Consider the following 12,776-nt stretch of genomic DNA (forward strand, 5'->3'; position numbering starts at 1 on the left):
TAACAATTTTTGTATTTATTTATGTTTTTATTTTTTTATTTTGAATTTGTTTATTTATTTATTTATTTATTTATTTATTTATTTATTTATTTATTTATTTATTTATTTATTTATTTATTTATTTATTTATTTATTTATTTATTTATTTATTTATTTATTTATTTATTTGTTTATTTATTTATTTATTTATTTATTTATTTATTTATTTATTTATTTATTTATTTATTTATTTATTTATTTATTTATTTATTTATTTATTTATTTTTATTTTTATTTATTTATTTTTATTTATTTATTTTTTTTTTTTTGGGGGGGGGCTTTAAATTAAGTTCACTTCTTGCATATTACTGAGAGAAAGTGTGTGAAGTTGTAAACATTGGATCAATATATTAATTGGGACTAAATACTGCCAAATCGCACAGTTTTGGTGAAGAAGATGGTTTCACGAAAGGTGAAAATCGATTAGGAATTATTCAACCTCTTCTGATCCACAGCACCTTGGAGATTGGAAAAGGCCAATGGACTCTTTTGACGAAGCGCATTGTTCGCGCTGCAAGCCCCAGCCGGCCACAATTAGTATACACACATACATGTGCCGAGCGAGTGTACATGTACTTGCTCAGTGCACATTGTGCTGGCTCCCCGTCGTGTTGCTGCGTTTATAATGAGATGATTCAAAGAAGATGGCGGGGAAATTGAGAGCTATGCATGGTCGTCTGGCCGTCTTTGCTTCTTTTTTCATCCACTTTCTATTCCTTGGCAATGTAAGCTCTTTCGTCATCCTCTACGTGTATCTACAGAGAGACTTCCAGGCTTCTGAGACAGAAACAGGTAATCTTGAGATCGAACCTCCATTATACATTTTTAATTAACAAAGCAAGTCAAGGTGATGCACACTGTGATATAAATTCATCACCGTGGATATACGTAGTGTAAACTCAATAAGCTGTTTCGCTGAAATGCTTGAAAGATTTGTATTTTGTTGGGACATTATAATCAGCTATTTTCAGAGTAAAACTGATATGAGTATCTGTAAAGATACTTCATGCTTTTGAAACAGAAACTGATAATCTTAAACGAGAGGTCAAGCCTGCATTATTAAAGCGTGCAGTCAAGGTGATGCAAACTATGACATAAATTCATCACCGTGGATATAGTGTCAACTCAATAAGCTGTTTCGCTAAAATGCTTGAAAGATTTGTATTTTGTTGGGTCATTATAATCAGCTATTTTCAGAGTAAAATTGATATGTGTATCTTCAAAAAGACTTCGTGCATTTAAGACAGACACGGATAATCTTAAACTTGAGGTCGAGCCCGCATAATTGTCAGTTATACAAAGCAGTCGAGGTGATGCAAGCTGTGACACAAATTCATCACCGTGATACAGTACTGTGTAAACTCAATTAGCTGTTTTGCTGAAATGATTGAAAATATTTTATTGGGACATTAAAAGCAGCTATTTTCAGAGTAATATTGATCTGTCTGCATTTGATCTTACCTTTTTGTTCAATTTGGTCTTAAAAAAATTATCAGTATATAGTGGTGTTGATTTACTGAGAATCCGCCTGACGCTTTTTTTATTTTTATTTTTTTTATTCTGTAGAATATGATGCTTGTAATGCCATGTTTTACTAAATTTTTGCTACTTTTTAACCGTTGTGAATTTTTAAAACCATATTGCTAATATTTTTATCCTGTATTTTAATGTTTTTCTTGGCTGAACAGCGCTTTGAAACAATGTTAAAGGCAGTGGACACTATTGGTAATTGTCAAAGACCAGTCATCACAGTTGGTGTATCTCAACATACGCATAAAATAACAAACCTGTGAAAATTTGAGCTCAATCGGTCATCGAACTTGGGAGATAATAATGACAGAAAAAAACACCCTTGTCACACGAAGTTGCATGAGTTTAGATGGTTGATTTCGTGACCTCAAGTTCTAAATCTGAGGTCTCGAAATCAAATTCGTGGAAAATTACTTCTTTCTCAAAAACTATGGCACTTCAGAGGGAGCCGTTTCTCACAATGTTTTATACTATCAACCTCTCCCCATTACTCATCACCAAGAAAGGTTTTATGCTAATAATTATTTTGAGTATTACCAATAGTGTCCATTGTCTTTTACCTTTTTAAAACAGTGCCGCCAGCGGCTTGAAACGTAATTATTATCCACTGCGGATTCATAACTATAAAACGGATTAGACTTTTATGATTTTTTTGAATTTATTGCACAAAGATTTGACCATGGGTGGTACAAACTGCATGGATTGCGCAAAGGTACAAATTATAATGATGAACTAGTGATTTGTTCACGGCGGTAGTGTAACTGCATGCCCGTAGAATTGCATTTGTCCATGTTATGACCTTGTCTTTCGTTTGGTTCCGTTAGCTTATAATTTTATACTTTATTTAATTACGAGCAAAGGGCACAATGATCAGGATCACATGTCAGTTGTGTGGTGTGGTTATTTGAATTAAAAGGGACCCAGACATAATTTAATATGCTTGTTAATGCTGACCTCTCCCTCTTTGTTATAATAATATTAAAGGGAATGTACATGTATGGTATTTACTCAAATTAATATTAACTTAAAAACTTACTTGGTAACGAGCATGGTGAGCTGTTGATAGTATAAAACATTGTGGTAAACGACTCCCTCTGAAGTAACGTAGTTTTTGAGAAAGAGGTACTTTCTCACTAAAATAAATAAAAGACTTCTAACTATAGCTAGAAGGCTTTTATTCCTATCCGAAAGCACACAAATTCGTCCCACAAGGGTGTTTTTTCTTTCATCCTTTTCTCGCAACTTCGATTAACGATTGAGCCCAAATTTTCACAGGCTTGTTATTTTATGCTTATGGTGGGATACACCAAGTGAGAACACTGGTCTTTGATATAATAACCAAACGTGTACAGTACCTTTAAGATTACATTGAGTAATGTTTGTCACCCATCCCCAAGGTGTGGGGTACGTTCCAGTTTTGTTTTATAATAAAATTCGATACAACACAACTCAAAACAAGTGTACAACTCTTAAAGGCACTGAACACTTTTGGTATTAATCAAAATAGTAATATTGTTAGCATAACACGAGCAGTTAAATTGAAAGCTGTTGAGAATAATACATTGTTAGAAACGGCTCCCTCTGAAGAAACATAGTTTTTAAGAAAGGAGTTTAACTTCTCACTAAAGAATTTGAGTTGAGATCGGGACCACAGCAGAGGTCTCGAAATTCAAGCATCTGAAATCAACTTGTGCAACAAGTGTGTTATTTTGTGAGTTTTCTGGAGGTGGGTGATAGTTTTGGGGGTTTCGAGGATGGGAAACAAGATCATTGTGTAACGCGTGTTACTGATCTGAGATTATGTGTTCTTCCACCCTGCTGTGTACAGGATGGGCCGGGTCCATAACATGGGCCGCCATGAACCTTCTGGCTCCCCTTGCAAGCGCCCTCTACGTCCGGATCGGTTGTCAACGAGTGATTCTGATTGGTGTACTCATGGCGTCCCTGGGTCTACTCCTGACGTCATTCGCTACCGAACTGTGGCTGGTTTACATCACTTATGGATTGATGTTTGGGGCAGGGAGTAATTTTGCTTTCACGGCCACTTTGAATGTGATCACTGAGTACTACCCGGGGGAGAATAACTTACGGGCCACATCGATGGCGTCTTGCGGCCAACCGCTAGGTACGTGAGGCTCTTGCAAGCCATTGCTCAATATTTCATATCACTGAGCATAGTTAACAGGAACAAAACAATTCATTTAAAATGGCACGATCAAAATTAAGATTAGAACATCTAATACTATAAAACATTGTGAGAAAAGGTTCTCTCTGAAGTGTATTACCAAAGGTGTCCAGCACAGATATTAAACCAAGTTATAAGTTGTCTCTGTTTTTGTTTCAGGTCTCCTTGTCATCAGTGCTTCATTGGAGCGGGCCTGTTTCTTCCTGGGTTGGAGGAACGGTATCCGCATCGTCTCTGGCTTCACGCTAGTATTTGGAGTCATCTGCACCATCTTATCTAAGCCTTACCAATCTCCAAAACAGTTATCTACTCCAAACTCTTCGGATGAGGAGTGTCCATCCAAGCCAGGAACTAGCACTAATGAGCTTACTGCCGACGGTAAGGTTGTGAGTAATGGTGTCACGCCCTCTGCCGATCAGTCTCCGGGTGATGACAAACCACCCACCTCAAGAGTGGTACGGGGCAAAAACTATAAGGCTGTGCCTTTTAAAGATGAAGGCGAAGTCATAGCAGATGTGGATAACTCACGCCACCATCACCTCACAGAAAATCCACCTCCACAGTCTTTGAACGGGTCACCGCATGCTTACTCAAGTCATTTCAAAATAAGCGCGAAAAACCGGTTAGATTTCCTCAGGTCCTCTGAGGGCCACCATCGGTCACTGACGAGACTCAACTTCCCAGACGCAAAGACTGATACAAATCTAATACCAGCGATGTCGTCAAGTACACCTTGTCTAAGTTCTGTTAATAGAGAACTTCTTCACGATCACCACCAGAGGTTCCCGATCAGTTGGGAGCATTGGAGAGATGAAAGCTGCGTCGATGATCCGGAAGAATTCGTCAGCTTTCCTAGGAGGTACTTAAGACTGCTTCGTTTACCCGGGCATTGGTTCTTCTTCATTGGTATAGTTAGTTCGTCGCTGGCGGCGCTATTCAACGTCATCCATTTGGTAAGTATAGACTTTGTCTTCCCCCTCCCTCCTCCCCCAGAGATTCTGTCTTCTGTCCCCCGTGAAATGTGCGCAGCATTTTTCTGATAGCACCCTCTTTGGAATCAGCCTCCTCGATCCAAGCCGTAGTCAACTTCCCACTGTGGTACAGATTCTCGAGGAACATTTCCGAAAGACACCTGCGCATCTTTCTTTTTTTCTAGACAGTTTTTCAAATACAATTTTGTTTTTGGTAGGTGAAATTCGCCGTGAGTATCGACATATCTGAGAAGACGGCATCCAACCTTCTTATCGGTATGGCAGGTATGGAAATAGTCGCCAGGTTGCCATTTATAATATTCGGTAACCGACTTTCGGTTAATCGGAATATAGTCATCGCTGTGGCTTGCGTCATGGGGGCGTTTGCTACGTACGCCCTGGCCATGTGGGCGTCTCTGCACATCATGATCGTCTACGTCATTGGTAAGATAAATTTCAAGATATCCAACAACAACAAAAGAGAAAGTTCGATAAACATATGAAGGGTTGGGTGTACCTTTGGTGCCTGCTCCGAACATGTTCTCTGTTGTGTGATTTCAATAGCGTTTGAGTGCAATCTGCTTTTTATTTATAATTATAATTATTTTTATCGTTGACAGGCTGGGGTCTGGTTTTACACACATCTCAAAAACACAGTATTTATACATTTGTATAACCTTGACAGCCCATGTCCAACGTGTTATCATTATTATGTCGACAAGATTTAATACAAAAAAAAATTATTATTAGAATTAAATCAACCACTCTGTCTGTCAATATTTTCGCTCGGGATAATCCGAAGTTTTTTAACTTTTTTATTATTTTTATTGTCTATCTTTATACATCATAATGACGGAATTTACAGCGAATTTGTGTTGGTTGTTCTTACAGTCTTAGGCGCAGTTCGTGGGATTCTTTACGGTGTGTGCTGTGGAGCGACCATTGATACGTTCGGGTCGGATCGTGCACTTGAGAGTTACACCAGCCTCCTCATATCCTTTGGACTAGCGGGAGGGATGGTATCTACTGTAGGGGGTAAGTGCACATATTTCCTCCTGGCTTAAAGGAACACGTTGCCTTGGATCGGACGAGTTGATTTATAAAAAGCGTTTGTAACCGGTTATTGTTTAAATGGATATTATGGTTGGAAAGTAGAGTACAATGATCCACACAAATTTGCCTCGAAATTGCGCGGGTTTTCCTTTTACTGTGCGAACTAACACGGTCGGCCATTTATGGGAGTCAACAATTTGACTCCCATATTTATGGCCGACCGTGTTAGTAAAAGACAAATTATGAAAATTGTATAAGATGGCAATTCTATACTATACAAAAGAAAAACAATTGCCCCCCCCCCTGGATTCTCTCGCCCTTAATGGAAAATGAACACGGGCGAAGGAGAATTATTCAAAAGAGGGTGATTCAAAACAGCACTGATACCTCACTCATGCAATACATCAAAACCCATGATAGAAGTTTTCTTATTTTTTTGAAAAAAAAATGAATAAAACTGTTTTGCAGGAATCAGTACTGACATCACAGGTTCTTTCACCATCTCGCTTCACATTATCGCTGCGCTATTTCTACTCTCTGCTCTTCTTTTCATCTGCACTTACGTATGGAGGAGGAGAAATCCCCTCATTGGTCAACAGGAACACGTGACATGTGACGTCAATGCAAATAAGAGTGGAGACGCGAAGGATGCGGGTCAACTGGCCACAAACGGTACCTCGTCTACTGGAGATACTGTGTAAGGTTTTATTTGAAATTTTCAGTAATTTAAGAATATTTTATTTAAAATATTACTGGAGAAATTGCGTGACTGGATTGATGAAATTTGTATTGATTTAGAATATTGATTAAGAATACTACTGGATGTTACCCAGTTACGATGAGTGATTAGCACTGAACAGTGAGACTGTGTTGAGAAATTGTCAAAGTTCTTGAGGGTTATTTTAATACCGTCCTTTTAAGTTTTGGTACATGAAGGATGCATTCAGAAATGCATGAGTAAACTGTTATAAAAGTGTTACAGTTCTGATAGGTCTCAGGACAAAAAAAAGTAGTTACAGAGCGCCCTCTCTTGAGGTTTTTAAGGTGCTCACAAGCTCATTGGACTGCGGATCGGTGGATTGTACTGCGGATGTGCGTACGTTGTCGCGCGATATTATTCCCATTTTTACCAATGGTAATGAAGGTGTTGGGATGATTACAATAATCTCAATAGGAGACTTTTGGGACGCTTGGTGGCAGCAAACTTACCAGGTAGGTCTGCTGCCACCTAGCGTTCCAAAGTCTCCCATTGTTGTCGGCGTGTAAACTTCAATTTTAAAACCATTGTGTGGAGGTTCACGTTTCTACTGGAACACTTGCTATTCAAAATACATTTTATTTTTATATGTTTACTATGTGTAACTCCAAATGATTTTAACAACACTCAATTATTGTCAAAAACAAAGCATTACAGAATGCATATACAATGTAACAGCAAACCGACAAGTTCAGAGTAACATGCACTGGTTCTGTATTATGTCCATGAGCTGCTGTTGTATTAAGTTGATCTGACCCTTATTTTTCTGCGTTTATTTAATTATGTGTTGATTAGTAAACAGAACAGGTAACTCGACCTATCAGTAAGTTTGATCTCGGTGGGTCTATGTTGACCAAAGCATTCTGTTCGGACTCGGCATAAAGATTCAATGTAGAGCTCAATGTACGAGATCATGGGCTTCGAATATTATTCGACTTCCGTTTAATCAATCTTAGCTTATTTAGCTAAAGCGCCCTCTAGTGTTGTACTGCATAACTACTTCCCGGCTGGTATTTTGCCCAATGTTGAACCAAATGGTTATTGCCCTATATCGTTGGCCCAATATACATCTCTTGGGGTTTACTGTCGTTCTGCACGTAGGCAGGTTTAGTTTTCTGTGACCAGTCAAGGCATGTCACACATGAAGCATTTATAGGCATTTAGGTCATTTTTTTAACCACGTACCCAGGAAATCCGGATTTTTTTTTTTATAATAATCGGAATCACATGTGCAATAAACTAACACGCATGACTAATGGTCTCGAAACTAAACGTGCAAGGTTGTTGTTTTGATTAAAGAGTATTTCCAAAATGGAAAATGGTTAAAGGTTTGTTGTGTAACTATAACTAGGATTCAGTGCGTCAGTTTCCGTTTTGACACAGATTCTGTGACTCGGTCATTATAGGGTCATATTATACGCAAAAATTGCTCAGGTCCCTGAAACTCAAAGGGTGACGTATTGCCTCCTCTTACAGAAAACAACGGCGTGCTACATTGTCAAGAACTTAAAATCACGAGGAAACTAAAATGCATTTCTTTATTGAGAAATCACAGGGAATCTTTAGATCTCCCTGTCTTTTAGAAGCATCCACTGTTACAGCTTGAACCTCTGAAACTTATATTATAAGAAAGAAAAAAACGATTTGTGTATAAGTTTATAGATTTATGGGTAACCAATTATACCCTTAACCTTTTTAGTATATTTTTCTATGAAGATTTTATACAACGAACTTTTAATTTATTTATTAATAATTTAACAATTTGTGCAATATTTTACAATTATGTATATGTCATAATGTGTGTCTTGTGCGCATCAGGATAAGGAAACTCTTGAAACATTGTATGTTCCGATTCTTAAGACAACCCGTAGTAGGCCTTTTTCGAAACCACGGCTTCGGCTTTGGGTTCGGCTTGAGGCTCCGTCCGGCCTCTCGTCTGAAGCCCTGAGCGCTTTACGCAAAGCACGTGCAATAATTATTGTCAAAACAACCGCGTGACCAGCAAGCCTATAGCCTGAACCAAACCCAAAGTCGAAACCGTCGATTCGAAAAGGGCTTAAAATGCCATTCTTTTACCTCTCTCGTTAAAGCGCACAAACAATTTTTTTTGCGCAGAGTACCCATTTGTAGTCAACGATAGTTGAGATATGTTTAATATTATATAAAATATTAATATTATTGTATTGGTTTGTGCTGAAAGCAGGGTGTATAATATAGAAAGGGGAATTGTTTAGCGACACTTTCCACAACGTTTTTCATTTAATATTGATGTATTATTAGCTATGAATACATTATTAATTTAGAAGGGCCTCACATTAAAACTGGCTTGAAGTCTCGGCCAAATTATTCGATTTAAAATGCAAATAGACCCTTCCCATGAAATAATATGTAATTTGCACATAGCGCGTGCGCACTAACGTTTTGGTTGGCAAAATGAGGGAACCTCGCGCTGTTTTGTACACGGCTAATGGGTGCGTGACGCAGACGCGATTGCGCGTCTGCTTAGTGCACAACTCTATGGTGTTTGCCAACCAACAGGGTCTGTATGCATGCGTGAATGTAATTAGCATATTTCATGGGAAGGGTCCATTGATACTCTTTTTTGTAAACTATAATCAACACAACATAACTTGAACTTTTTCGCACTGACTACAATGATGGTAAATTCTGAAATAATAATAGTTTTCCGTACATGGAAATAACCCAAGACATTTTCAGTTGTTATTGTTTTAGTGAAGTTTGGATAGATGTCTTTGTAATCATGGTTGGCCTTCTAGTGTGTCACGTGATGAGGAAATCCGTAACTGATAGGCAAGCCATATAAAACATTCAAAATAATAAAAATACATCAACTGAAGTCTTTTATTATGTATCTGAAAGCACACAAAGTAATGCAACAAGTGGGTTTTTCTCTTTCATTATTCTCTCGCAACTTCGATAACCAAATGAACCCAAATTTTCACAGGTTTGTTTTTTTATGTTAGGATACACCAAGTGATAACACTGGTCACTGACAATTACCAAGGTGTCATGTGCCTTTAAGCAATTGTCAAGTCAAGCCGGGCAAGTCAGTGAATGAATTGTTTTCTCAAATCCCGGAGAAAAAAACAACAAACTGTTGACTTCCGTGTCCCGAGTCAGGCTCAAAGCCAAATATTGTCCAGTCTGACAACAAGTGCACACCCAATATTTTTGGCAATCATTCCATTATGACATGCATGTTTCATCAAACAATGGAGTGACCCCGTGTAACCTTTCATACGAATGAGTCACGTTGCTTCACAGTTTATTGGTTTATGCTGATCATAGTCATAGAAGTTATACCAGTGTTTGTTTGAGAGAAATTGACTTTTTATATTTCTGGCTGTTTTATATCTCTTGGTTTAGGTTTGCCGAGTTCCCTTCACGGAAAGAAAGCTTCAATGTTCTTGTTACAAACCTTGTTGAAAGGAATTATAAAGTGAGTTTGTTGCGCGCCTAGGGCGGACCGACTTTGGACACAATGAAATGATCGATTCGTTTCGTAAAACAATGGGTGCGGTACGGGGGCTACCCCATTGTTTAAAATGTATGCCGTTGCGTGTCGTGTCAGAGCGGTGATGAAGAGTATCTGATTCAAACTCTGGTGTTTCTGATGTGTGTGGGTTCACGAGTCCGAGTCGTGACACATGTCGTATCACCCGTGTACTTAAACCATTACGCTTCGTACTTCGGATGGGACGTAAAGCCGTTGGTCCCGTCGGTTGTGTAACGCACGTAAAAGAACCCAGTGCACTTATTGTAAAGAGAAGGGGTTCGCTAGGTGGAGTAAAATGAGTAGGGTTAGAATAGTCTCCCCCCCCCCCCATCTCTGTGCTCTGTTGATTCACTTCATATTTTCAAGAAGCATCTGAAATCACACCTGTTCCCATAATGATTGTTTAGCTCTTTGGTTTAACTTGCATTTGTCTCTTCGTTTATCTGTTTCTCTGTTTCATCACAAACCGCTGTGGTCTTGATGAAATGGCGGTATATAAAACATTTTTGTATGTATGTATGTATGTATAGGTGGATTTCACAAAGAGTTAAGACAAATCTTATCTTAAAGGAACACGTTGCCTTGGATCGATCGAGTTGGTCTTTGAAAAGCGTTTGTAACCGTTTTTTATAAAATGCATATGGGTAGAAAGATGTTGTAAAAGTAGAATACAATGATCCACACAAACATGCCTCGAAATTGCGTGGTTTTCCTTTTACCTCGTCACCTCGTCGACTAACACGTCGGCCATTTATGGGGGTCAAAACTTTGACTCCCATAAATGGCCGACCGTGTTAGCACGCAATTTCGAGGCAAACTTGTGTGGATCATTGTATTCTACTTTTAAAATATCTTTCTACCCATATGCATTATATACAAAACGGTTACAAACGCTTTTGTTTTGACCAATTCGTCCGATCCAAGGCAACGTGTTCCTTTAAGTAAAGATGAGTTGCTCTTCCTAATTTAGGACTTACCAGGCGTATGACTAGTCCCAAGTTGGGACTAGTCTAGCCATATATAGGACTCTTCCTCTGTACAATACGAAAGTGTAAGGCCTCCAGGGCAGGACTGAGTCCAAATTCGTTGTGAAACCGACCCTAGATCTCATATGACTTCAAACATAGTCCCAAACCTTGCAGGGGAATGCTGAATGCTCAGTTAAAAACAACGTTACATGAGTGCCGTGTAAATGTTCTTATTATGCCTATGCCAATATTGGGGAAATGTTAGGGAAATCCCAAACACTAACCCCCATAACTTGCCAGACATCATTGGTATATCTCGTGGCCGTTGTGTACTGCACCAGTTGCCTTGAAGTAGGGCAAGGATCCTTCCTTCTTCCGCGTGGACAACTTGTATTTTAAAGAAAAAGTGCAGTTTAAAGAAAACAATGAAATAACAAACACGGGGTTCGGGTAAAAACACTATTGAAAAAAAAAACGCTGATGTCATGGTGACGTATTAGTTTGTTGACCAATTAGAGCCCCAGTAACCGGTGTATCAGTTCATTACCTTCAATGGAAGTTAAATACCAATTTTATTCCATGGTGTATTCCCACATATGCAAATAAACCTGTGAAAATGTTGACTCAATAGGTCATCAAAGTTGTAAGAGAACAATACAACAGCCTTGTTGCACATAAGTTTGTCTGCTTTCAGATGCTTAAAAGGCTTGAAGCAGGCCTGCTTATTAAGTAGTTTAATATTTGAGGTAAAAGTTACCTCTTTCTGAAAAAAATACGTTTCTTCAGAGAGACGTTTCTCATAATGTTTTGTACTATCAACAGCTCTTCATTGCTCGTTACCGAGTGAGGTTTTATCCCAAAGTGTATTTTGAGTAATTACCAATGGTGTCCAGTGCCTTTAATATAACAGGCCGAGGTGGGTACGTGCCAGGTTATAGTTCCCAATTAACCCCCTCCTCGGCTTGCATGTTCTGCAGTTTTTTTACTGAACTTGACTCTGCAGAATATTCAATATACAATTGAATATTCAATATTTGCAGGTGATGATGATGACATTTTGGGGAAATATACTGCGTAACATAAGCCAGCGAGTATCATGAAATAATCTCTTTGATTATAATCCATATCTATCAGAGTTCTGACATAAGTACAGGGAATTAAATCCAGTGTATCGTTATTTCCTGAGTTTTAGTAAAATTAGATTTCGAATCCCACAGAAATCACGTTTATCTGGCCAATGCCCGGCAGATAATTTTGTCAATAATATTGTTGTCAATATTTCAATCATGATAAATGACAATTGCAACAATTGGAAAAGAGTAAACAAACCACGTGTTACCCCGAAACTTAAAGAGGGAGTGTATAAGTATAGAATTGCCATTCATTCTAAGAGTGATCACCAAACGTGAAAACTGATTTGTGAGGCGCATTCGGCAGCTTTCGAAAAGTACAAAACATTTCAAGTACAAATTCACTTCGAAGTAATGTGGTAATAAAAATGTAGGCCTACACAAAAAACACTAGTTTTTATACCCCTCAGGTAGGCCTACTCCTATACCCAGGGATTATTTTTCTGATTGACAAAAAATTAGCTCCGGGTTTTCAATATCTAAAAACCACTACTTTTGAATTTCACATGTTTCCAAAAACTACTTTGCCTTTAAAGGCAGTGGACACTATTAGTAATTGTCAAAGACTAGTTTTCACAGTTGGTGTATCTCAACATGCATAAAATAACAAACCTGGGAAAATTTGA

General features: G+C 38.3%; 1 protein-coding gene across 1 annotated transcript; it reads left to right on the forward strand.

The window, feature by feature from the left end:
- Positions 1-704: 704 nt before the first annotated feature.
- LOC139952755 (uncharacterized) lies at positions 705-6,479 on the forward strand. The gene is made up of 6 exons (XM_071951978.1): positions 705-831; positions 3,398-3,694; positions 3,914-4,707; positions 4,944-5,169; positions 5,617-5,760; positions 6,247-6,479. Exons 1-6 carry the CDS (start codon positions 705-707, stop codon positions 6,477-6,479), a joined length of 1,821 nt encoding a protein of 606 aa, XP_071808079.1.
- Positions 6,480-12,776: the final 6,297 nt, after the last annotated feature.

The sequence above is a fragment of the Asterias amurensis genome, chromosome 20 (genome assembly GCF_032118995.1).
Source record: "Asterias amurensis chromosome 20, ASM3211899v1".
Taxonomy (NCBI): domain Eukaryota; kingdom Metazoa; phylum Echinodermata; class Asteroidea; order Forcipulatida; family Asteriidae; genus Asterias; species Asterias amurensis.